This window comes from Cornus florida, unplaced genomic scaffold (genome assembly GCF_030987335.1).
Source record: "Cornus florida cultivar Cherokee Brave unplaced genomic scaffold, ASM3098733v1 CherokeeBrave_3.0.0_Hap2_Chr11, whole genome shotgun sequence".
Classification (NCBI taxonomy): Eukaryota; Viridiplantae; Streptophyta; class Magnoliopsida; order Cornales; family Cornaceae; genus Cornus; species Cornus florida.
In genome coordinates, this window is record NW_026775581.1 from 98,441,764 (window position 1) to 98,464,909 (window position 23,146).

The 23,146-nt window shown below is 38.0% G+C and overlaps 4 protein-coding genes across 4 annotated transcripts; 2 read left to right on the plus strand and 2 right to left on the minus strand.

Moving 5' to 3' along the window:
- Positions 1–6,545: 6,545 nt before the first annotated feature.
- On the minus strand, positions 6,546–9,465 carry LOC132286569 (hydroxyphenylpyruvate reductase-like). The gene is made up of 2 exons (XM_059788920.1): positions 8,848–9,465; positions 6,546–7,249 (listed from the first exon to the last, which is right to left on the minus strand). Exons 1-2 carry the CDS (start codon positions 9,268–9,270, stop codon positions 6,731–6,733), a joined length of 942 nt encoding a protein of 313 aa, XP_059644903.1. The 5' UTR covers positions 9,271–9,465; the 3' UTR covers positions 6,546–6,730.
- A 2,866-nt stretch (positions 9,466–12,331) lies between these two features.
- LOC132282868 (photosystem I reaction center subunit VI, chloroplastic-like) lies at positions 12,332–14,284 on the minus strand. Its single transcript, XM_059784679.1, has 3 exons — positions 14,114–14,284; positions 13,858–13,984; positions 12,332–12,641 (listed from the first exon to the last, which is right to left on the minus strand). Exons 1-3 carry the CDS (start codon positions 14,242–14,244, stop codon positions 12,462–12,464), a joined length of 438 nt encoding a protein of 145 aa, XP_059640662.1. The 5' UTR covers positions 14,245–14,284; the 3' UTR covers positions 12,332–12,461.
- A 2,599-nt stretch (positions 14,285–16,883) lies between these two features.
- LOC132285105 (agamous-like MADS-box protein AGL103) lies at positions 16,884–17,786 on the plus strand. Its single transcript, XM_059787267.1, has one exon. It carries the CDS (start codon positions 17,161–17,163, stop codon positions 17,641–17,643), a length of 483 nt encoding a protein of 160 aa, XP_059643250.1. The 5' UTR covers positions 16,884–17,160; the 3' UTR covers positions 17,644–17,786.
- A 744-nt stretch (positions 17,787–18,530) lies between these two features.
- Positions 18,531–20,953, plus strand: LOC132281649 (protein tesmin/TSO1-like CXC 5). Its single transcript, XM_059783335.1, has 5 exons — positions 18,531–18,551; positions 18,851–18,954; positions 19,047–19,141; positions 19,705–20,091; positions 20,865–20,953. The coding sequence occupies exons 1-5, from the start codon at positions 18,531–18,533 to the stop codon at positions 20,951–20,953; spliced, it is 696 nt and encodes a 231-aa protein (XP_059639318.1).
- The last annotated feature ends 2,193 nt before the right edge of the window (positions 20,954–23,146 follow it).

The window sequence follows — 23,146 nt, forward strand, 5'->3', positions numbered from 1 at the left end:
ATCATTTGTGAAGCATTTGCATTATATGTACCTGTATGGGACGGTGACATATCAGGGATGGATTAGATCAAAAAGCTAAGTCCTACCCCTTTCATACATACGGAATGGATTAACTAAAACAGTTAAATCCTACATGGATGCATGTCCTGTCAACTAAAACAGTTGAACGACATAACGGATGTTTGTTTTATCTTTCTGCATTAGGAAGGAATTTATATATATATTTATGGTACCGTGATACGAGCTTGAGTCTCCTGATCACGGTTAGGGTGCGTATATGGCAAAAGTTGAGTAGCTAGATATAGCTAATGTTCCCTGGTAGGTCTAGGTAATTGGCCGCTGAAAAGCGTATTTTATATATCACCTTCTACCCAGGCTGAACTATGTTATAAGCTAGTGAGCATCCTATAGTGTGTATTTATATATCTATGGACTATTGTAGATATTGCCGAGCTATCTAGAATGTATCTGCGTATCGGGTTTATGTACGGATTGTAGTAGGATGGAACTTGCACGTGGGCCTGACCCACCTTTATTTTTCAGGTGTTCGTGAGTACCAGGCTTATGGTTTAATTGTGGTGATGCAGATACAGTCACTCACTCTTCCGACTACATATGATTTTCTTTCTTATTTTGGTTTTGGATTTTAATTCTGTAAATGTTTTACCAGTTGGAATTATTAGGGGTCCACTAGATAGATTCCCGAGTTATACAGATTTGAAGGATTTAAATGTTATTAATTTATTATTTTAAGTTGAGGATTTTTATTTTAGAATTCTTTCAGCGTTTTGTTATTTTATTCTTAATTCAAATTTTATTCCTGCTTATTTACATATTAATTGTTTGGTATCTCTCGGATCTGTGCCCGGACTTGATCACCTGGGGTCCTAAAATCGAGGGGTATCACAGTTCCAACCCCTTCGGACATCCTTGTTGCTTGAAGGAAACAATAGTCAGCAGCTCGAACAAAGTCTCGATCTCCTGGATGAAAAAAGGACGCTGCAGCAATCAGGCTTGCTTCATATCAGCAACAGCTGCGCAACAATTATAACAAACGTGTCAGATTCAGGAGCTTTGTGGTAGGCGATTAGGTTCTGAAGTAAAAGACAGCTCATGTAAAGAAACTGGAACCTAATTAGACCGGACCCTACAGGGTTACCGAAGTAGTGGGGAAGGGAGCATATCGTTTGGCCGAAGCTGACGGACGTCCCATTGAGCGTCCTTGGAATGCAATACACCTTAAAAGGTATTTCCATTAGATAAGTTTGTCAATTTTGTTAAGAATTCTTCACAAATAAGGCTGCGTATGCCCACAGTCAGCCAAGCTTTTCTTTATGTTGCTTCTATCATATTCAGTACAATTCTACTCCATTTGTTTCTTTCCATAAAAATGGGGGTCATACCACTCTATGATTATACAATTTTGCGTCGCATTATGCATTATGCAATTTTTATGCAAAGAAATTTTGCATCGCATTATGCATTATGCAATTTTTATGCAAAAAAAATTTCATACTACATTGTGATTATGCAATTTTATGCTTTTATGCAAAGCAATGTTGGAAGCAAGTTATTAAATAGCATGCGTTTTGGCCTATGGTTAAAACTCTTTGTCCCACATCGACAAAAAAGTGTGAGTTACATTATGTTATATATGGAAATATTCAAATAGTTGATTGTGGTGTAAGGAGGGCCCACTGGTATTAAAGGCTGTCAAGCTCAATACCAGAGGCATTCCTTACACTGACCTTTTTGACAAAATTTAGTTTATGTCTCACATCGGATAAAAATAGAAAAGAAATGTAGTTAATATATACGTAGTCCATTACATTTGGTTGTCAAGAAGGGAGTATCAATGGAGGAAAGTCTCTAAAGTAAACAAATAGGAAACTTCCCAGCCACTGTTACTCGCTTTCTTGGCCTCCTATCATTTTTGAGTCCTCGGCTTCATGATAAGTTGCTTGAAAAAGAAAAAAAAGAATATATATATATATATATATATATATATATATGCAAACTTCTCCTCAGGCTCAACGCCGAGGAGGAACCAACTCGCCTCGGACCCTAAGTGTCCAGCTCAGCAAACCTCCCATCAGGATCAGCACCGGGGAGAAATTTATTCACCTCGAACCCTAAGTGTCCAGCTCGGCAAACCTTCCCTCAGGCTCGGCGCCGGGGAGTAATTCATTCGCCTTGGACCCTAAGTGTCCAGCTCGGCAAACCTCCCCTCAGGCTCAGCGCCGGGGAGTAATTTACTCGCCTCGGGCCCTAAGTGTCCGGCTCGACAAACCTCCCTCAGGCTCGGCGCTAAGGAGTAATTTATTCGGCTCGGACCCTAAGTGTCCGGCTCAGCAAACCTCCCCTCAGGCTCAGCGCCGGGGAATAAGTCATTCGCCTCGGACCCTAAGTGTCCGACTCAGCAAAACTCTCCTCAGGCTCGGCGCCTGAGAGTAATTCATTCGCCTCGGACCCTAAGTGTCCGGCTCGGCAAAACTCCCCTCAGGCTCCGCGCCGGGGAGTAGCAAAGTGTCTGGCTCAACAAACCTTACTCTCACGCTCATATTCACTGATTCTAAGTTCGGTAATATAAGCCACGAGATTATCCCACATTGAAAAACTACAAGAAGAAACAAGTATAAATATACTTGCTTCACACAAATCCATTTCAAGAAGGGTTCCCTTGACGGTTAAATCACCGAAGGAAAAAAACAATCCTCTATTATCAGATAAACCGTTAGAGGAGATCTCTTCTTCACATCTTATTTATTTTGCTTCGGACTAAAAAAAAAAAAAAAAAAATACAGAGTGTGTGCGATATCAAAAGCATACAAGCATACTCAGTCGAAGTAGAAGAAAAGTGACACAGCTTAAGAAACAAGGTTATATCATTCATGTTTATCATTCCCAATGTTGTTTTATTACAAAAGGAAAAAGGAAAAAAAAGTTACTCGATCCTACTTCCTCTTCGGATCAAACGGGGCAGATTCGAAAGCATCTACCACAGCTGGACTTGCAGGTAGAGGATTTGATGGGCCAGTTACAGAAGTGGAGACATTTGGAGCTGAAGGGACCTCAGGATGAGCTTTCACCATCTCAGCGAAAAGAACTTCAGCTTCCTGAGCCTTCGGACTCTCATCATAAGGGAAAGACACTCCCATATGAGCATCAAAAGCCTCGGGATCTATTGTTTTTTCCCCTGAACCCTGATTAAAGTCGGACCTGAAGGCCTTGGCACTAGATAAGCGCACCAAACTGGAGTAACGACCTTGCATCTGCCTCCCTGCAATGATGTAGGTGCTAAGGGCATCATTCAAACGCTGGACTTTAGCCTCGAGCGATTCTACTTTTGCATCAGAAACAGCCAAACGTTTCTTATAAACATCCCGAGCTTCATATGCAATTTGTGCATTTGCAATGGCATGGGATGCCTTCTTCTCAGAATTGCTGAGATCTTTCTCCAGCTTCTGAATGAAGAGAGATTGAGCCTCAGCAGTGGCACAAAGAGCTATGGTGTGATACAGGCCCTGCGTTATCATGATAGAGACAATCACAATGTAAGAAATTTTGTAAGATAATTATGACAATGAAAAAGAAGGAAGGAGCAAACCTCTATGGCTCGAACAGGGGCAGATGGGAGTAGTTGTTCCAATCCCATTCTACCAATAATTTCTTCATCCTTGGGGAGCCACATTCCCCAAGCAACAGCCAGCGCTGCAGATGGGTCAGTGATCATAGAATCACCAACATGGATGATGGACTTGTCAGCCCTCGAGAAAGAAGGAGTCCAAGGTGCCCCAGCCTCAGCAAGGACGTAAGCACCGATCTCATCTTCAGGGTTAATCTCTTCAGCTTTCTTCTCTTTGCTTTTTGGGTTGGAAGCACCCTTGGGTTTCGTGGTTGAAGAAGAGTTCAGCCTCGCCTTTGTGTTCAAAGGGACTTCGTCAATCTCCTTCTCCTGTTCGTTTGAGCGCAATATAGCTAACAAGGCACTCTCTGCAGCTTTCCTCTTCAAGGCTTCAGCCCTTTGTTTTTCTTCCTCAGTCATGGGGAAGCTGTCAAATGATGGAAGTGAGAGGTCCATGAGATCAGCGGCTACAGCTCTAGAAGCAACTGCTTTAAGATTTGCAGAAGTAAGCAAGTTCTCAACCGAATGAGGGTCTTTCCAAACCTGCCCTTCCAGGAAGGAAAGTCTTTTCTTGGTAACCGAAGAAGGAAATGTCACTGAAAAAATACCAAGAAACTTATAAATATATCGAAAGAATAAGACTCGACATGGGAAACAGCCAGAACAATCTTCATGAAGAAAGGGGGGATTTTCTATACCTAACTTCCCGAACTTGTGAGGGATTGGGAGTTTGCTCGATTGGGGCACGGCCCATCTCCCTTTAATGATTATCATCCTCTCTTTCCACTTCTTCTCAGAAATAGGGAGGTCTGTACATATCCTTTGGTGCAAGGGGGAGGTGAAAAAGAAACGACCAGGTTCGATCCCGTGCTTAGAAATGGAATAAGTAATCAGCAAGTCAACTAGAGTCAGGTCAAGACTCTCCAGCCATCGGCGAATGAGGAGTGCCGAAATTACTCGAAAGAAGTTAGGGTTTACTTGCAGTGGTGCAATCCCCAATTTGTTAAAGGCTAGGTGATAGAAAGGATGAAGGGGGAACCTAAGAGCATTGAGATGCCTAACAGAGAGGAGCAACTCGTTTTCTCCGACGCCCTCGCTGGCGCAAAAATCGGCGCCCTTAGGGTATTCTGCAATTTCTACCCCCTCGGGAATCTCAAACTCTTCCATTACGGATTCAATGGAGAACGGGATATGACGAATAAATAAAATTGCATTCCTTTCTTCCTTAGTGAAGATATTATCTGACCCAGAGGTGGATGTTTTAGCCTGGATCGGGGAAGCATCCGACTGATTAACCGAGTCATTTACAGGCTTAGGGAAGTTCGAAACCCTAGGAGGGGGAACCCTAATGAGATTAGGGGAAGACGAGGGCGTGGACTCAGAATCTACGATCTCTATACGCTCAGGAGTAGTCGAAGTACTCATAATGTAAGATTGGAAGAAGGGAAAGAATAACTAACCTGGAGATATGAGAGTATGAAGAACGCAGTAGACAGAATGAGCACACTGAGAACAAAAGCGAGTCTTGAAGAAGCCCTTGAGTCAGAATAACAATAGACGCGAATGGAAACGCCTCGTGCAAGAATGACAACTACACGACTTCAATTCCCCTTTGATTAGGAGCCATAACCCAATTAAAGTGGAATTGGGGGCAAAGTGTGGAGGGAAAAATTTCCCTCCAATAAGAATGAGACACGTCACCATTATACGAATCTGCATTTAAGAGATCTCAGAAGCCCATCCAGATCAAGCCCAAGTTACGTTGTTCTTTAACCCATTATCATTTATGTTAGGCTTCCAAAGCCAGACAAGAGTACCAATCAGCCCAACATCACCACTGTTGAAGTTTTGATCCATTAGTCAAGTCACTTACACCAAACCGCGTTCGGCCCAAGTATAATTAAATATGGCTCAGTCCTATTTAACAAATGAGTCAACCCGGAGTTTTTATACAAAGCAAATTCTACATAGGAAATATCATACAATGGAAAGAACTCTATTTGTAAAGAAAGTCATATATGGAAAGAATTGGAGGACAAGTAACGCGAGTCCTATCATAATTCTACCAACTTTTGTGTATAAATAGAGGCCTAGACCTTCAATAAAGGGGCAAGCAATTCAATTTTTCTACAGACATTGTTCTTGTTTATTTTTATTGTTTGTTGAGTGTGTTGTATTATTTTCTCTCGATCGTAATTGGTTGAGCGAAATTTTGTACTTACAATTTTGTAAATAATTGTACAATAAAAATGGTACTATTATTTATCTAAATTCACTTTTATTTTTATATTTTTCCCTTCTCTCTTCCACCCAATTTTGGAGCCTTGCTTCCGTTCTCTTTTTTTCCTTCCAACCAAACAATTACCTAGATTTAGTTAAGGTACTTACCCCTTGTAAAATTAAGCTTGGGCTCTTATTTGAACATGAGAAGATTGAAGCTTGAATATATTAAAAAGTTTGAATCCTGAATAAATATGCCAAATGTAAAATTTTATATCTAGTTTCTCTCTCCTAGCATCCTTGCACAATAACAACTAATGTAAAGTAACTACCGTGTGAAATGAAAATTATTTGTATCATTCCGCTTAGAGAACATTAGATTTGATAATCTCCTACCATTTTTCATATAAGTTCAACAGTAGACCTGTCTCCTTTAGAAGATCAGAATGCTTTCTTAAGATTCGAGTCTGCTACATCTCCTAAGCATTCCCATTCCAAATTTTGGACTTGAATTTTCCATTAGTAACTTGAAGATGACTCTTTTTGAGTCGTGCCTTTTCCATGTTTTTACCATGCCTCCAGCAAATCAACAACTTTCTGACGAGACAGTTAGAGACACCAACTAGCAGATGATTTGAGCTCATAAGCTACTTATTGAAGTATCCAACTTATTTATAACTGCAACCACCGAGACATGGTCTAAGATACTACGAAAATATGTCTTGAAAGAGAAATACAAGAGGATAATAAGATGTTTTTCTTTTACCAGTACATATTTGTCAAGGCTCTGGAAACAATGATCCCTACATTTGAGAGAAGATAAGAATTACAAAAGCAAGATGAAGCCTCCAACCATTCAGACATTCTTGTACCTTCGTAACAATATTAAACCACTGGTGTTAACAGTGGTTTCTTCAGGAAGTGAGCTTCCAGATTCCCAATGACAAGGTCAGCCATGGCCTGGCGGGTTTCCACCGTGCCGCTTCCTACATGAGGCAAGAGGACCACATTATCAAGCCCAAATAGCTGCTCAGGTACTTCAGGCTCATGTTCATACACATCAAGTCCAGCTCCACCCAACCGGCCTTCAACCAGAGCAGATACCAGCTCTGGTTCATCAACGTGAGGGCCTCTCCCGATGTTGATGAGGACACCCTTTGGACCCAATGCATCAATCACTTCACGGTTGATGATATGACGAGTTTCAGCAGTTAGAGGGCAGGCAACAATCAGGATATTGCAGTTGGAGGCCAAGTCAATTACATTTGTGTAGTACTTGTATTTTGAATCTGGTTTCGCCGATCTGGAGTAGTAACTGATTGGACAGTCAAATGCTTCGGCTCTCTTAGCAATTGCTGTGCCAATTCTGCCGAGTCCAATAATGCCTACTGTTTTGCCACTGAACTGCAAGAAAAATGAGAAAGGATAAGAAATATACTGAAAACATAAGAAACAACAATTGTGAGCTCAGTTGATCAAGAGCAAGTAAAACGTCAACAATGGTAAATACAATCATTTGGCATCATTAAAGAGTAATTGAACTTTAGTATCACATGAAGCAGTCAGCCATGCCAAAGCAACTATACATAACTTCAGCTCCATACTCTTACATCACTACAGGCCACCAAGGTATCTGATGAACCCATCAACTAGCAACATCTATGTTTAAGGAAGGTAGAACACCGTTACACACTAGAAAGTGGCTGTCAGCCACTCATCTTTCTTATGATGATCAATTTTGGCAGTCACTACCTCAAGTATTTCAATGTAATAACTTGAGAATATTTTACCGCTCATTCCTTAATCCATTAATTGTTAAGTGTAAGTGCAGCTCCATTGGTTTACCCTGACCCTTAGCTGCAAGAATGCCATGCTCAGGCTCACACTCCTTGGCTCTTGCAATACAGTTATCAATAGCTACTTGCAAGTGACGGGATGCAACTAAAATTTGGAACTAGACACTTGCTTTGTTATAGGTAGAAAACTTGAAATTGATGCTTACGGTGGCTGATAATGAAAAAACATAAAAGCTCATCAAAAACCAGTTTACAAATAACCACAAAGTCAAACAGGAAAAAAAAACATAAAAGTCCACCCTACAATGCACCCCAATCACAAGTTGGTTGTTAGAAAAACAAAATGAAAAAAAAGGAAACTGATGCTTAAACTCCCAAACACAACCATGACTACAAGCCCACTAAGCTCATGGTCCGAAAGATTGATGAAAAATAAATGCCTGCAACACATCAAAAGACCCAAGAACTGAAAATACAGATAAATCCAAAACTGCACAAGGAAAGTCGCCAATTTGGTTGTTAGAAAAACAAAATGACAAAAAAAGGAAACTGATGCTTAAACTCCCAAACACAACCATGACTACAAGCCCACTAAGCTTGTGGTCTGAAAGATTGATGAAAAATAAATGCCTGCAACACATCAAAAGACCCAAGAACTGAAAATACAGATACATCCAAAACTGCACAAGGAAAGTCGCCAATTTTTTCACCTAAAGATTTTCTCAACCCAAACCCTCAATGAATAATTCACATTCATTTACTTTATCAAAACATTTTTTTAATAAGAGATAAACAATACTAATTACAGACACTAATTATTTCTAACCGCTCTGCCACTGATTCAAAAAACACTAGAATGGGCGAATAGATAGCCACTGTTTCACTATTTACAGGCAAATCAAGCAAATCAAGGTAAAGCAAAAATGAAATCACTAGCTGTTGTTTGATCGGTGAAAATTCAGAGGAAATGACAAGAAATGAAGTTTTGACACATATTATCTTTTTATCTGTAAGATTTTTTGGGTAAAAAGAATAAAAATTGAAATCAATTTTACAATATAGCAGTCACTTAAGGTGGAGGCTCTTATTTCCTCAGTCCTAAACAACGAAACAAAGACTCAAATTTTCTATTCTTTTCCTCTCACACACTTTCTAAGCAACCAAACAAGCGTAATGAAGCAAACCAAAAACAAATAAAAAACGAACCTTTGTAGTCAACTTGAAGTCCCCTTTCTTCCACGACCCACTCCTCACATACCGATCACACTCGCAAATTCGCCTCAGCACCGTCAAAATCAATCCGATTGCCAAGTCAGCCACGTCCTCCGTCAACACGTCCGGCGTGTTGGTAACCCTAATCCCCTTCTCCTTACAATACCCCAAATCGATCTTATCCAACCCCACACTGTAACTCGCCACGATCTCCAGACGCGGCAGCGAGTCGATCAACTCAGCATCGGCACCGGCCGTGGCATTACCCACAATCGCGCGAATCGAATTGGAATTCTCTTTCAAGAACTCCTTCTTCTGCTGGAAATTCCAGAATCGGAAGAGATTGAATCGCTTTTCGAGCTCTTGCTCGAGGTACGGTGACATCTGGCACGCCATCAGCACTCCAATGGCTTCCATTCTTGCAGATACGAAGGTAGAAGACGAAGTAGGAGTGAGAATTAGGGTTAGGGTTTTCGTCGGTCTCTTCTTCAACGATTGTTTGGTCCTTTTCTACTGTTTGGTTTGGTAGAATCTTTTGTGTGAAAACTCCCAATATGTTTGGGAGATATCGGTAGTTGGTGGCCTTTGTTTAAGATTAGCTCACAGTGGTCTGTACTCTCTAGTGTGTTAAAGTTGATAATGCCAAGGATGATGTTAGTGTTCGTCATATTTCGACACGTGGCGCATTAGAAGCAATATGAGCCATTTATGGTACAACAAAACTAACCTTCCAAAGTAGATACGGGTTATCATATAACTTCGGTCCGGCTAATGTATATTTTCTCAATTAACTCAACCGATTAGTCCTACCTGATTAATATAATGGCGACTGATATATTACAAATTTTTTTTTTTTTTTTTTTTTACGTGTACGTTACTGTATGAGATACATTAAAATTAATATAGCTGTTAACAAAAGTTAGAAGATCTTTTTTTTCTCTTTATCCATTAAAGAAATAATACCCATCCTCTGTGTGGAACGCCGTAAAACTGCAATCATCATCAAAGACATGGCGAAAACCGTGAATATCTACCGCCGGCGCGATTGAGCACCAAATTTACGGCCCAATTTGCAAAATTTGTTCAAACTGCAATCATCATCGAAGATATGGCGAAAACCGTGAATATCTACAGCCGGCGCGATTGAGCACCAAATTTACGGCCCAATTTGCAAAATTTGTTCAAATTACGATGAAATTGAATCTTTAAAGATTTGGGTTTGTAGAATTTCTGTTAATTATTTTCTCTCATCTTGCTTTACTCTTCTATATTACTTTACTCTTCTTTCTCAGTGTGTGTATATATGAGAGATGAGAGAAAAAAAATTAATAGAAATTCCACAAACCCAGATCTTAATTGCTTTAAAGTTGGAAGTGGAATTATTCCATCGCAAATCGAAAATCTTCTCTTTTCTTTTTGTGTGTTTTTCCTTAGGTGAAAATCTTATATGATATTAAGACAATAGATTAGGATAAAAATCTCATTCATTGTGACCGGTCTTTTAGTAGAAAAAATATTTTATAAAGAGCAAAATTTCAAAGAAAAATATAAAGAGAATTAACATACAGAGAGAAAAAGATGAAGACGATAAAAAAGGAAATGAATTAATCATATGGAGAGTCAAGAAAGAAAAAGGTGGTGAAGACAAGAAGAAAATTGTTGAAATGGTATTTTTGTCTAAAGAAACTTAGCGTATTTAATATGGTGTGGGGGCGTTTGAGAGAACCATTTATTTATTGTCACGTTGAAATCGGCCGAGTTCGAACCTCAATAGAAGCGGAGTGTGTGAATACCGACTAGAAAATATATATATATAATGTGTGTGCCAAATCATGCATTATGTACAATTATTTATTGAACTAGTGTTTTAAGAGACTTCAAATCAAAATCTTTAATCTGGTGATATATTCTTCCCTTTCAATGTAAATCGAGTCTCACAATATCTTAGACAGACAAAAACAAGTTCAAGGCACTTTTGATCATGACCTTTTCTTTCAACCCCAAATCTATCATTTTTTTTCTTCTTTCTGCTAGGTAAATAGCCTCACAATATCTTAGATAGACTTGAACCCTTCTGCACCTTCCCAAAAACTAAAACAAATTATTTATCTGCTATAAGCCTATTGCCTTTATCTGGTGTGGAAAATCCCTCAGTCCATCAAGACCAAGTCCCACAGAAATATTCACTTGTACTTACAAATTTATAGTATAATTTATGAGATGAAAATTTAATTTGTTTTCTTCTCTGTAACCTCTGTGTGATATCTTTGCCTGAGAATATAAACTCTATTTATGAATGCAGATAACAACATATATTTGTGTGTTGTGATGTTAAATATATATATTTTTTTTTTTACTATTTTTTTTTTTTTTTTTTTTTTTTTTCACAGTTTCACCAATCCTGTTATTTCTGTAATCAATCATTTCCAACTCCATTAGCTTTCAGCCTTTGCTCTGATGGCCATCCATGTACATTGAAATTAAAAACTGTCCCCTTTCTAGCTGTGTAGGATATAAAAACAGGATGTTCTGGAAAGTCTTCCAAGAATATTTTCACTTGGCCTTCCACAGTGGTCATGTAACAAATAGAAGATTTTCTCCTTGCAAATTTTTTTGCATGAAATTCATCAGTTGCAGGACAAAAGAGGAACCTAACAAGAGACTCTTCACCGGTTGGAGGACTAGAAAAGTTTCGAACCCCAAAGAAGAGCTAGAGAAGTTGAACCTAGCAGAGACAACTTCGAATTCATAGAATTCGGATGTAGGAGAGACTGACATTTCATAGGAATCAACCGAGGACTTCTTCAAAGATAGTGATGCAATGCAACTAAACAAAACTACTACATTGTAACTAATAAGTTTACCTTAAAGAAAAAATGGAAAGTCCAACAAGGCACCATTAATAGAAATCAATAAACAAGGAGACTGAGGAAGCTTGGTTTTCAAATATACATATACTCAGAGCCATGTAGATTTTTGTTGAAATGCAGAATTATGATTCCTTACTTGTTTTTTTAGATACGAAAGAATTAGTAGACCAGAGCAAAAGAGAACAAGAAATTACTTTGTTTATCTATAGCTAAAGAAATTTGTGTAGTCTGAATACTTCCACAGATAGAATTCTTAGACCATTTCAACTCCATATTCTCTGAAATCTCCACTAATGGAGATCGTAGTTGAGACAGCTAAAGGTCAGTAATTTACTTTTATTTCAAGGTCAGTAATTCTAGAGACAGAATTAATTACTACTATTTCATAATAGGGGATTAGGAAATCCTAAAATGTATCAGATAAATCCAGGAGGAGTTGAAATAGAGACACTCATTGTTACCAAGTGACTCGACTCTAGTCAAAAATAACCCGTTAAGGTTATGTTGTCGTATAAGACCAGAAGTTGGTTACATGCTTCATTGGAGCAGAAGACCAGAATCCCATAATTTAAACAGAAATTAATCAAGTTGAAGAGGAACGCACCAAATCACAATTAAAACAAATATATTCAAAATAATTAGCAGAGGTCTTGGGTAGGCTTCAAACATACTTGCATGTTCTGAAAATATACATTTCTAGCATAATCAAAATATCGAAAGATGTGAGCTTCATGATTCTTAGATTTTGCCTCGAGGCCCAAGCTTGGGTGGAAGTTGCGGGCCCTTCTTGATAGGTAGAATGTCACCTGTGGCTGTGGAACTGAGGTAAGCAAGGGTTGAACCACCTCCCAATATCAAGAACTTTAGCAACAATCCTCTCTTGGTGAAAGGCGCTGCAAATGTCTCGAAGAACTTGCTCTGAAATTGTATATGAATATAAAAAGTAAAAAAATTATCTTATACAGATTCATCTTACATTCAAGAAGGTACAGGACATGCTAGTTAAAAACTCGAGGGCATACGGAAGTATAATAGCCACTGAGCTCCAAAACATCAATAAAAATTCACTTGATCCAATCAAGAAGTCAAGCATAACTTAGTTCTCCACAAGTTCATCTTAGTTCTCCATCTCTCTCATTAATACCGGCTCAAAATGCACTAAATTGTTAATATTAATCAAACTAAGCCGATGTGAAGCTGATATCGGTCCTATTATTCAAGAAGCATGCTGATAAGTTAATCTAAGTACATAAGAAAATGTAAGGATCTGCCTGACATGAGTGCATGAGATTTGAAATCAGAATGATAGAACATCTATGCGACAAAATTCTAAAAGAAAAATCTCCATTTCACCTAATTGTTATACAAAAAGGACAGTTGCTATCACATAGAAAAAAGAATCCGACTAAAAGATCTTTGCAATGCAAGATATTTTTTTTTTTTTTTAATCTACCAAAACCCTTATTTGGGGTCTCCGTTTTTTGCTCCTAGTCCTCATAGTGTGACTTCTCTACTTGTCTTTGTCGTCCCTAAGAAGAAAACAGATACATTTGAATCCATGCATTTTCTTAAAATTTGCTTTTGACTTCGCCATGGACCTTTATCTTCGTCGACCAACAAAATCTCATCAAGCAGAGCCTGCTACTACTAACCAATTGTGATCCAGTATATTAAATTTTAATCTTTCTTCTCCCCCTCATAATTATATCAAGTCATAGACAATAGAATTTTTTTTCCTCTGTTCTTAAGGAGCAATTGTGTCGGTTCTTAATGATTTGAAGCGGCTTACATTTAGCATCCAATTCGAATCAAAGGAGGTGTTAATTCTTAAGTGCCCAACATTTTGTATACATAACGTCATATGTTTGCCCTACACTCATACAATTTGTCTATCTCAAGGACATTATATATACATCTAATATGGTTCCCAATTTCCATACCAGACAAATGATTGGATTTACTCCAGTTCTATAGTTCCTTAATTTCTTCTATAACACTGAAATTAACATGAGGAAATAACAAATTTGAAGGGTATAACTAGAGAATTCAACAGTGCAACATTTCAGAATTAATGGGTTAAAAGTAGAATTTGCAAAATTAAGTAATTAATTAATACAGAGATCGAGTGACATACCTGAAGAGAGTTGTATGGTGAAGGTGCATCAGATCCATACAAGTCCCACTGACCAGTGGTGTTGCCCAAATCCTCCAAATCAAAGTACACACTTTTGTCACCATACTTTGCAACCACTGCACCAGCTCTACATATTTAACAATCCAATATCAACTAAAGCTAATTGCAAATGGATAATATATGTGTGTGTGTGTGTGTTTGGATATATATTATATATGTATTTTATATTTTTATAATTTACTCTAAATTTTGTTACCTATAGTTGGTGGGTCTCAAGATCTGGCGAGATGTCTTGACATGGAGCTTAGTTCCGGTGAGGGAACTTCCACCAAGGCCCTTGACGGTGGTGGTGGGTTGCAGGGCAGCCAAGGTTGCTAGAGAAGCCATAGCCTTTGATCCTCAGTTTGGGTATTGACTTTGATTAAGAAAGTATATGGTTAAATTTTTCAATATATTTTTCCATGGATCTAGGAGTGCCAAGTGGCAAATGAGTGTTGTTGGGAGAGATATGGAATTCCATTTAAGAGGTTCCACGTTGATGGGAACTCGATAGGCCTATCCATTTAAGATGTTGTTTGGTTCTTTATTACAATAAATAAATACAAGTAACACTGGGTAATATCTAAATACAGAGCAGAAAGTGATGGAGGCGGAATGATAGTCTTCGCAGTGACTTCCTGTGGAGATCAAAAAATCATTGGTGCAGTGCACGGGTGCCCTAATGTGTAGTCCCAGCCATTGGTTTGGCTCTCGAGAGTAAGGCTTTGAGCTTGGGCTACCTTGATAGAGTAGTCATGGTGGTCTTATTGGGTTGTGGAGCATTGTTCTGGTCGTTTAGCTCAAGGTTGGGCAATGTTGCATTAAATGCACATCCCTTTAAATACGGCGGTAGTTAGGAACCATTAATATGATTATAAGTGTTGTAGTTGGAACACGTGACTTTGTCGCCTCACTAGTTAGACCTATGATTTAGGTGTACATAGTATGTGGACCCCGCAAGCTCATCCCGAGATATTAATGGGAACGTCCAGATATTATGCGATCATTGTCCTCGAGCCATGTGTGAATCTCGAGCGAGGGTGAAACTTACTGGGACGAGTGCTAAAGTGTGCTGCGTGTAACTCGGGAGTACGTCCCAACCATCTATTTAGTGTTGTTAGGACAAATGTTAGGGTGTGCCACGTGTAATCGTAGGATACGTCCCCTACATTTAGTCCCCTTGCACGCATGCGCTACCGTTTGGTAAGGGGTGCGTGCATAAGTTGAGGAGTCGATTTGTTGGAGAACTGTAGACACGATGTATCATTTAATGCCGCCATTTTGGAAGTGACCAAAGACATGCGCAATGAGAGTTCATCATGGCACGTTGTTTCGCGTACTAGCATAGGGGCAATTCAGTAAAAGAAGGCTGATTCCTGTAAGTTGCAACATTGTAGTTACACAGTAAATTAGAGAAACAAATACTTGCTAAGAACATAGTGTATTTGTTTTTCCTTTTTAGGGTGCAAGTGAGAGAAAGAGAAGTTATCAGGAGTACTCAGAGCGGTTTAAAGGAGATGCCACCTAGAAGCGAATTAATTAAGAAGGATGAACCGCCACTGGGGATTCCGCCGAACACAGAGTGGTACAAGGCCCCCGTTTTTGGGATTCGGCACTTTCTTTGGTATTGGTTTGAGCGGTTCGTGTAAGAGGGGGAAACATTGTTGGCAGTGGCGGCAATGGAGCCGAAGGCAGACATTGGGGCGGATTCGCCTGTACTGACAAGGTCAATATTGCGGTTCAACATTGAGAGGGGTTTCATTCCTTTCTCGTTTATTGATCTGATGTCACATTATAATCCTAGTGGTGTTTGGTATGAGTTTTTCATTCATCAGATGTTCGATGAATTGTGATTTTTTTTTTTTTTTTTTTCCCGGGCAATAAATTGCTTAAAATAAATTTTATTGTTTTGTGTGATAAAAGGGGCTAACAATTTTTGATAAAGTGAATTAAGACTTTGTGTAAAGGAAGATTATAAGGTGAGTTTTATTTTTAAAAAGTTACTTGGGTCTTGACACAATGAAAAAATTATTTTATTGTGATCTCATTAGTTTGAAATGAGAAATAATTTTTTTACACCTGAAAATTACAGGTGTACACAGTTCGATTTGGACCGATTTAAGAATTTTTTAGAACCAAACCGATCCTAACAGTTTCAAAAAATCAAGAACCAAACCGAATTTGACCAAATGAACCAAACCAAACCGTGAGAAACCGGTTTGGTTTGGTTTCACAGTTCCTTTTTTTTTTTTTTTTTTTGCTACAGAATTATTCATATTTCAAACTCCAAATGCACAACAATAAACCAAGTTAAACAAGAGATTCATAACTGCTAATATATTTAAAACTTTTAATTCATTATTCTCTATCACTTCTGAAACTAGAGTGAATACATTCATAATTTCTAATAACCTAATATATTCAGACTTACTAATTGAACAACAAACATCTAACCACAATTCAAAAAACCAACAAAATTTAGTTAATGTAAATCAATAAAAAATAAGAATCATCTAATATTAAATTTATAAGACTTAGAAAATTAAGAGTGGACCGTAGGATTGATAGTTGCTACAAATTTTTAAGCGATTTGGATTGTAGGATTATATATATATGTGTGTGTGTGTATATAACTAAATCGTTCGGTTATCCGGTCCGATGTGATCCGATTTAAATTTTTGGTTTGATCGAATTTTTGTACGCCCCTGTTAAAAATAAGATTGTGTATATGTATCGTACTAATATTATTATTTTTTTCTTTTTTATCATTACCGGTGTAAATATTAGAGACTTTGAATTATGTAGAATTAATTGAAAAACTCTAAAACCTTTCTTATTTCTTAAAAGCCTCCCTTCATAGCCTTTTTAACAAAAGGGCATCATGACCCAATTTTTTTATTTATTAATTTATTTTTAGATAAAAAAGATTGTGACTTGAAAGCCAAGTTCCCTTCATAATTCTTACACAAATAGGAGAATCAAAAAGATTTTCTGAGATTTTCTTGATACACATATATGTGTATATATACGTCTATATACAGAACAGAGGAACCTCTACCCGATTATCTTCACATCAAGCCGCCTATATATACATTCACATCGAGCCGCCTATATATACAGTCACATCGAGCGTGTGTGGCCAACGCTTCTGTCTTACGGGAATTGACCGAGTGTGTCTATATATAGACCCGATCGAGTTGGGCTTCTGTCTACGCGAATGAGTGTGCGGTCTGTGGAAAAATTTGGTAATAATCTGAAGAAACCATGGTCTGTTCGGGGACGAAGGTGGACTCGAGAGCAAAAGCGAGATTTAAGAAAAGGAGAGAGTGTTTGAAGAAGAAAACTATGGAACTCTCTGTTTTGTGCGACATCAATGCGTGTATGGTCTGCGTGGGGCCTGAAGGCGAGATCGAGACGTGGCCGGAAAACCCTAGCAATGTGAAGAAGTTAATCGATGTTTACAAAGAAAATTGCAAGAAACGCCAAGTGATCCATAAAAGTGCTGATGATGATGTGCTGAGAAAAGATGGCTTCAAGATGGTGATGCCAGATTGGAATGAGGCTTCGCTTAATGGGTTATCAAGTGAGTCACTGATGGGTTTCAAGGGATGCTTAGATTCCAAGTTGGAGGCCATAACAAAGAGAATTGAGTTTGTGAAATTTGGCCCCTCACTACCAGTTGCCTCCATCACCAACCACCAACAGAATGACCTAGCTTTGTCTCAGTGGTGGCTTCTCTATGGATGAATGTACTTAGCACATACTCTGATTATGTATATTTGGGATATGTTGTTTGAACAATTATTGTAACTATTCATTAATTCTTTAATTTTGCAAATTCTACTTTTAACCCATTAATGATGAAATGTTGTACTGTTGAATTCTCTAGTAAAACCCTTCAAATTTGTTATTTTCTCATGTTAATTTCAGTATTTTGGAAGAAATAAAGGAACTATAGAACTGGAGTAAATCCAATCATTTGTCTTTGGGAACCATATTAGATGTATATATTATGTCCTTGAGATAGACAAATTTGACTAGGAGCGAAAAAAGGAGACCCCAAATAAGGTTTTTTGGTAGATTTTTTTTTAAAAAAATGATCTTGCATTGCAAAGATCTTCAGTCGGAATTTTTTATTTTTTTTATTTTTTTTATTTTTTTCTATGAGATAGCAGCTGCCTTTTTGTATAACAATTAGGTAAAATGGAGATTTTCTTTTAGAATTTTGTTGCATGGATGTTATACTACTCTGATTTCAAATCTCATGCTGTCATGTCAGGCAGATCCTTACATTTTCTTATGCGTTTAGATTAACTTATCAACATGTTTCTTATATAGTAGGACTGCTATCAACAATTTAGTGCATTTTGAGCCGGGCCACACCACAAATGAAGTCTCTATGCCTAAGATGAACTTGTGGAGAACCAAGTTATGCTTGACTTCTTGAGTGGATCAAGTGAATTTTTATGGATGTTTTATTTTTTTAAAACAGAAAGCCAGAGTCCTCAAATATACCGTCACATACTATCATCAAAGTCAATGATGGTGCTCCAAAGGAATTGAGACATTGCAAGTGCAAACAATCAAGATGTTTGTAGTCTTAAGTGCCATAACTCTTTGAATGCAAGTCGTAAATGCATACTAATTCAGTTCAAGTAAGGGAGTTTATTAATAGCTTAATTAGACTACCATTCCCAGTCTCAGATATGTGGCACACTGCCAAAGATCACTTAATTTCTCTCTGTCATTTTGTTTCTTGCATAGAAAAATTCTCTCACAACAAAACTCAGTCGAATATTTTTCCTTATTTATCCTAATGTTGATAAAGTAAAAAGGGATTGGGTGTTTCTTGAGGAGATAAACCCAAAGAAAGCACACTTACTTTTAGCTCATAGTTTCACTCTTGCTTTTGGCTGATGAGCATTGTTATTGTTTTGTTATATAAGTTTATAAGGTTAACCGTGTCAGCACTTCTGGTTCCTCCTCTCCCTCATCTGTACCCCCGATTTGTCAGACTGTTACTTCTGCAGCACTGGGCACTTCGAAGTTCACTTACAGGTTTATATCTTTGCTAACTTTATACTCACTTCATTAGAACTATCCATGCTCATTTGTCCAGAAGAACTGATTAGTTTTGCTAGTTATGGCAGAAGGTCTGTGTTAGCTGGGACCATCCGACCACAAGACATGATAGAGCTTTGTTCAATTTTGCTGGCAGTATCAGAAGCTGCTAAGGTTCTTGTAGGTATAGTACGATATAGATAATATACAAACATTTGGTGGCTTATAATACCTTGCAGGTTTTGAATTTTCATAACCATGCCCCTCTCATTGCTTTATGGAATCAGAATTTACACTTCGTCAAAACTTTATACATAGTGGTGAGGGCCAATCCTTCAAATGGGTTGAGATTTTCAAAATTCATGAAAGTACTTTTCTCATCTATTCTTTTCCCTCGTATCTAAACTTGTATATCTTTGTATCTGCGCATGCATCAAGAAGTTTGTCTGGTTTAATTAACTAAACCTAAATGTAAAACTCAATACTAACTATCTTAACCACGCCATTTCTATGTGATATTCCTTAAATTATTTTCTGATTTTATCTGAGTAATAAGGCTCTTTGAATTCTTCTGTTCATTGCACTTTTAAGCATGTCCTTCAATCCAACTGTAATGCTCTACTTGGGTTTTTCATGCGATTTTGTTCATCATTTTGCGAGGTTTTTTAAGCTGTTTCAATAGACAATGTAATGGATATTGAACTCAAATGGGATTTTTTATTTTAGTTTTGTATTCATTGTTCCTAGACAAAAATGGTTCCATCAATGTACAAATTGAGAGAGAAAACCAGACAGGCAGTTTCTGTGCTGCCCAATATGAGAAGTACTGCCAAGAAGCACCTGAGGTCCAGAAAGCTGTGCCAAATGACGATTTGAATGGAAATCAAGTTGATATAATTGGCAAAGACGATTCCAGATCTGGTGGTGATGATGTGCAGAATGGAAGTCCAATGTCTCCTAAAACGCTCGCATTGATTTGTGGTGAGAAAGATAAGTTGTTCACACCAGATGCTTGCTCAGACCGGATTTGGAACCATGGCTGCAACACAGATGTCAATGCAGAGCAGGAAAGGCTTGTGTTGGCAAAGTTCAGGGATTTCCCTAATAGGATCATCACTCGTGGAATCATAAAAGGTAGTGCTTTTGTATCTCATCCTTCTAAAATAGAGTAGTTACAACTTTTAATTGAATTATGAACATTAAAAGATTATATTGACTACACCTACAGTTGTAAAACTATTGGTTTGGAAGAGGTTCAAACTTCAAACAAGGATCCAAGTAGCTTGTCTTTAACCTAGGCAGCAGATGGTTTCAATGATTACATTGTCTATTGTCCAAATACCCTAGTTTGTGCGCCATTTTCTCCGTGAAATGTGACATACAGGAGAAATACCCTAGTTTGTGTGCCATAATTGTTCTATTCTTTTCCTTTCTTTTCTTTTCAAGTTGATTTATGACGCTATATTAGGGTGTTTGCCATCAAAATACTATCCGACTAGTGTGCCTGGTCACTAATAAATAACTCCGAAATTTTGAGTGTACTAAAGATGTGTAAAAAAAAATTTGGACCAAAGCGAGTCAATGTGTTTGATAAACTATCATTGAAAAACATCACTTAAAATAAAATCACTTACCCTACCTAAATTAATAATTCAGAAGAAGTTTAAAAGCTTTCTAGCTGCTCTATATATGATTAAACGAGACCTGGGAAAACTATGGTGCCATGCTTTTCCTTCTTGCTACTTAAATTAGTGAAGTCATGACCTAGAATGTTGTCTTGTCCAAATTAATTTTGTGGTATTGGGATGAAAACATTAGGGCATTTCTGCACTATCTTCTGCTGTGGTATGGTTTTGGGGAAACTTGGAGTAATTGGTCATGCTGGGTCTCATATGTCCATTACTCAGTGTTGGTGAATGGAGTTCCTGTTGATTACTTCACTGCTGGGAGGGGTTTAAGACAGGGATGCCCTTGTCTCCTCTCCTCTTCAGCTTAGTCACTGATTTCTTTACTCAAATGATGAGTGGAGCTATAACTCAAGGTCAAATTGAGCTTTGTGACTCTGTGAGGAAGGTAGGGTCTGTTGTCTCTAATTGCTTTTTTGCTGATGATCTCTTCATCATCTTGAAAGCCTCTATGACGAATGCTAGAAAATTGAAAGCTATGCTTGAGGAGTTCAGCAATATCTCTGGATTGAGGGTAAATATTGAGAAGAGCTTAGTCTTCTTCTCTAGATCAGTTAAAAGAAAGAGAAGTATTCAGAGAATCTTGAATTTCAAAGAAGGTGCTCTTCCACTGTCTTACTTAGGGCTTCCTCTAGTTGCAGGTAATCCGAAGAGGGCTCAGTGTTCAGAGCTGCTGGACCAAGTTAACTCCAAACTTGCCTCCTGGAGCTCGTTCAATTTATCTATGGCAGGTAGATAGAGCTTATCAAGTCTGTGATATCCTCTTATTATTACTTTTGGGCTGCAGTTTTTTCTATTCCAGTTGGAGTTCAGGATGAAATAGAAAGAAGGGTGAAAATTTTATTATGGGGAGGTAAAGGAAAAAAATTCCCTATGCTTGCTTGGGATAAAACTACTTTACCAAGATCTGAAGGATGTGTGGGAAATAGGACTTTTAGGAGTATAGACAGGGCTTGTACATGTATACTTTCTTGGCATTTTCTGATGCCCAAAGAGGATCTTTGGATGAAATGGTTCAAGGACAAATATGTGAAAAATGCGCATTTTTGGACCATGAACCAAAGGGCCTGTGATTCTGGTTAATGGAAGACCATCCTCAACAATAGAGATTTTTTGCCACAGAATATTTCTTACTCGGTGACGGCAGTAGCTTCAGCTTGTACTACGACCCATGGTATAATGGTCTTACATTGCAGCAGGCTTTTGGGTTGCAAAGGCTTTTTCATTCAGGTTTCCAATACACTGATAAGCTGGAGGTTCTGTATTCTCCATCAGGTTGGACAGTTCCTTCTTCCTGGCCCTTAGAGATGGTCAGTTTCTTGATCAACAACACACCATTGGTGCAACAGATCTCATTGAATGGAAACATGGCCAAATTTCTTTCAAGACAGTTTGGGATGTTTGCAGGGAACATAGTGATCCAGTCCAATGGAGTAATCTGGTTTGGAACAAATGCAGACCAAGGATCAATGTTCAAGCATCTCCTATTATTCACAATTCTTTTCCTTCCTATTCTAATCTCAGGAAAAGGAGTTTTATTGGCCCAGGGATCTGTCATAACTGCTGTATGTGGATACTCAGGATCATTTGTTTTGGTGTAGTGATTTTGCCAGGCAGGTTTGGTGGTGGTTTTCTCATCTATGCCATTGGGATGACCTAATGTTATTACCTCATTTCTGTTTTGTCAGCTATACAAAGTGGCAGTCATTGAAAATTAAACTCATAAGGTGCTAGTTGACTAGCATCTTGTGGAGCGAATGGAAGGAAAGAAACAGTAGGTTGCCTGGTGGAGATCCCGTCCTTCCTCACCATCTAGCCATGGAGGTATGCTTTGAAAGCTTGGGTGTTGTTGGGTTATCCATCAGTGACATTAGCCTTCTGTTTTGACTTACTCGTTACCAGTTGGCTCCATCACCAACCACCAACAGAATGACCAACTTTTGTCTCAGTGGTGGCTTCTCTATGGATGAATATTGTACTAAACAAATACCCTCATTATATATACATATATATATATATATTGGGGAATGTTGTTTGAACAATTATTCTAACTATCCGGGGACCAATTCGAGTTTGAACTTTATTTTTTCATAATTTCTAAATTCTGGCTTTGCGACTTTCTTTCTAGATTTGTTGTTGATTTACCAGCCAGTATTCTACAACTTCAGGTGTTGATAAAAGACCATCGACAGCTTTTGTATTCCAAAGATGTCACTGTTCATTTTTTGTTACTTTATAGCTAGTGTGATTGTGAGTAAACAGAATCAAGCAAAACACCCTTGGGTTAGTCCAGGTTGCCTCTGGCATCATCTGCCCGCACATACTTTATTCAAGAACAGCTTAGAGCTGTTTTATATAATATATATATATATATACACACACGCACATACACACATAGAATCGAAAACTTTAGTATTGCATTAATGATGCAAAAATATGTGAAGAGCATATCTTTTTTATTGAAAATTTAAGTATAAATTTGTCCTGTACAGATTCAAGATCAC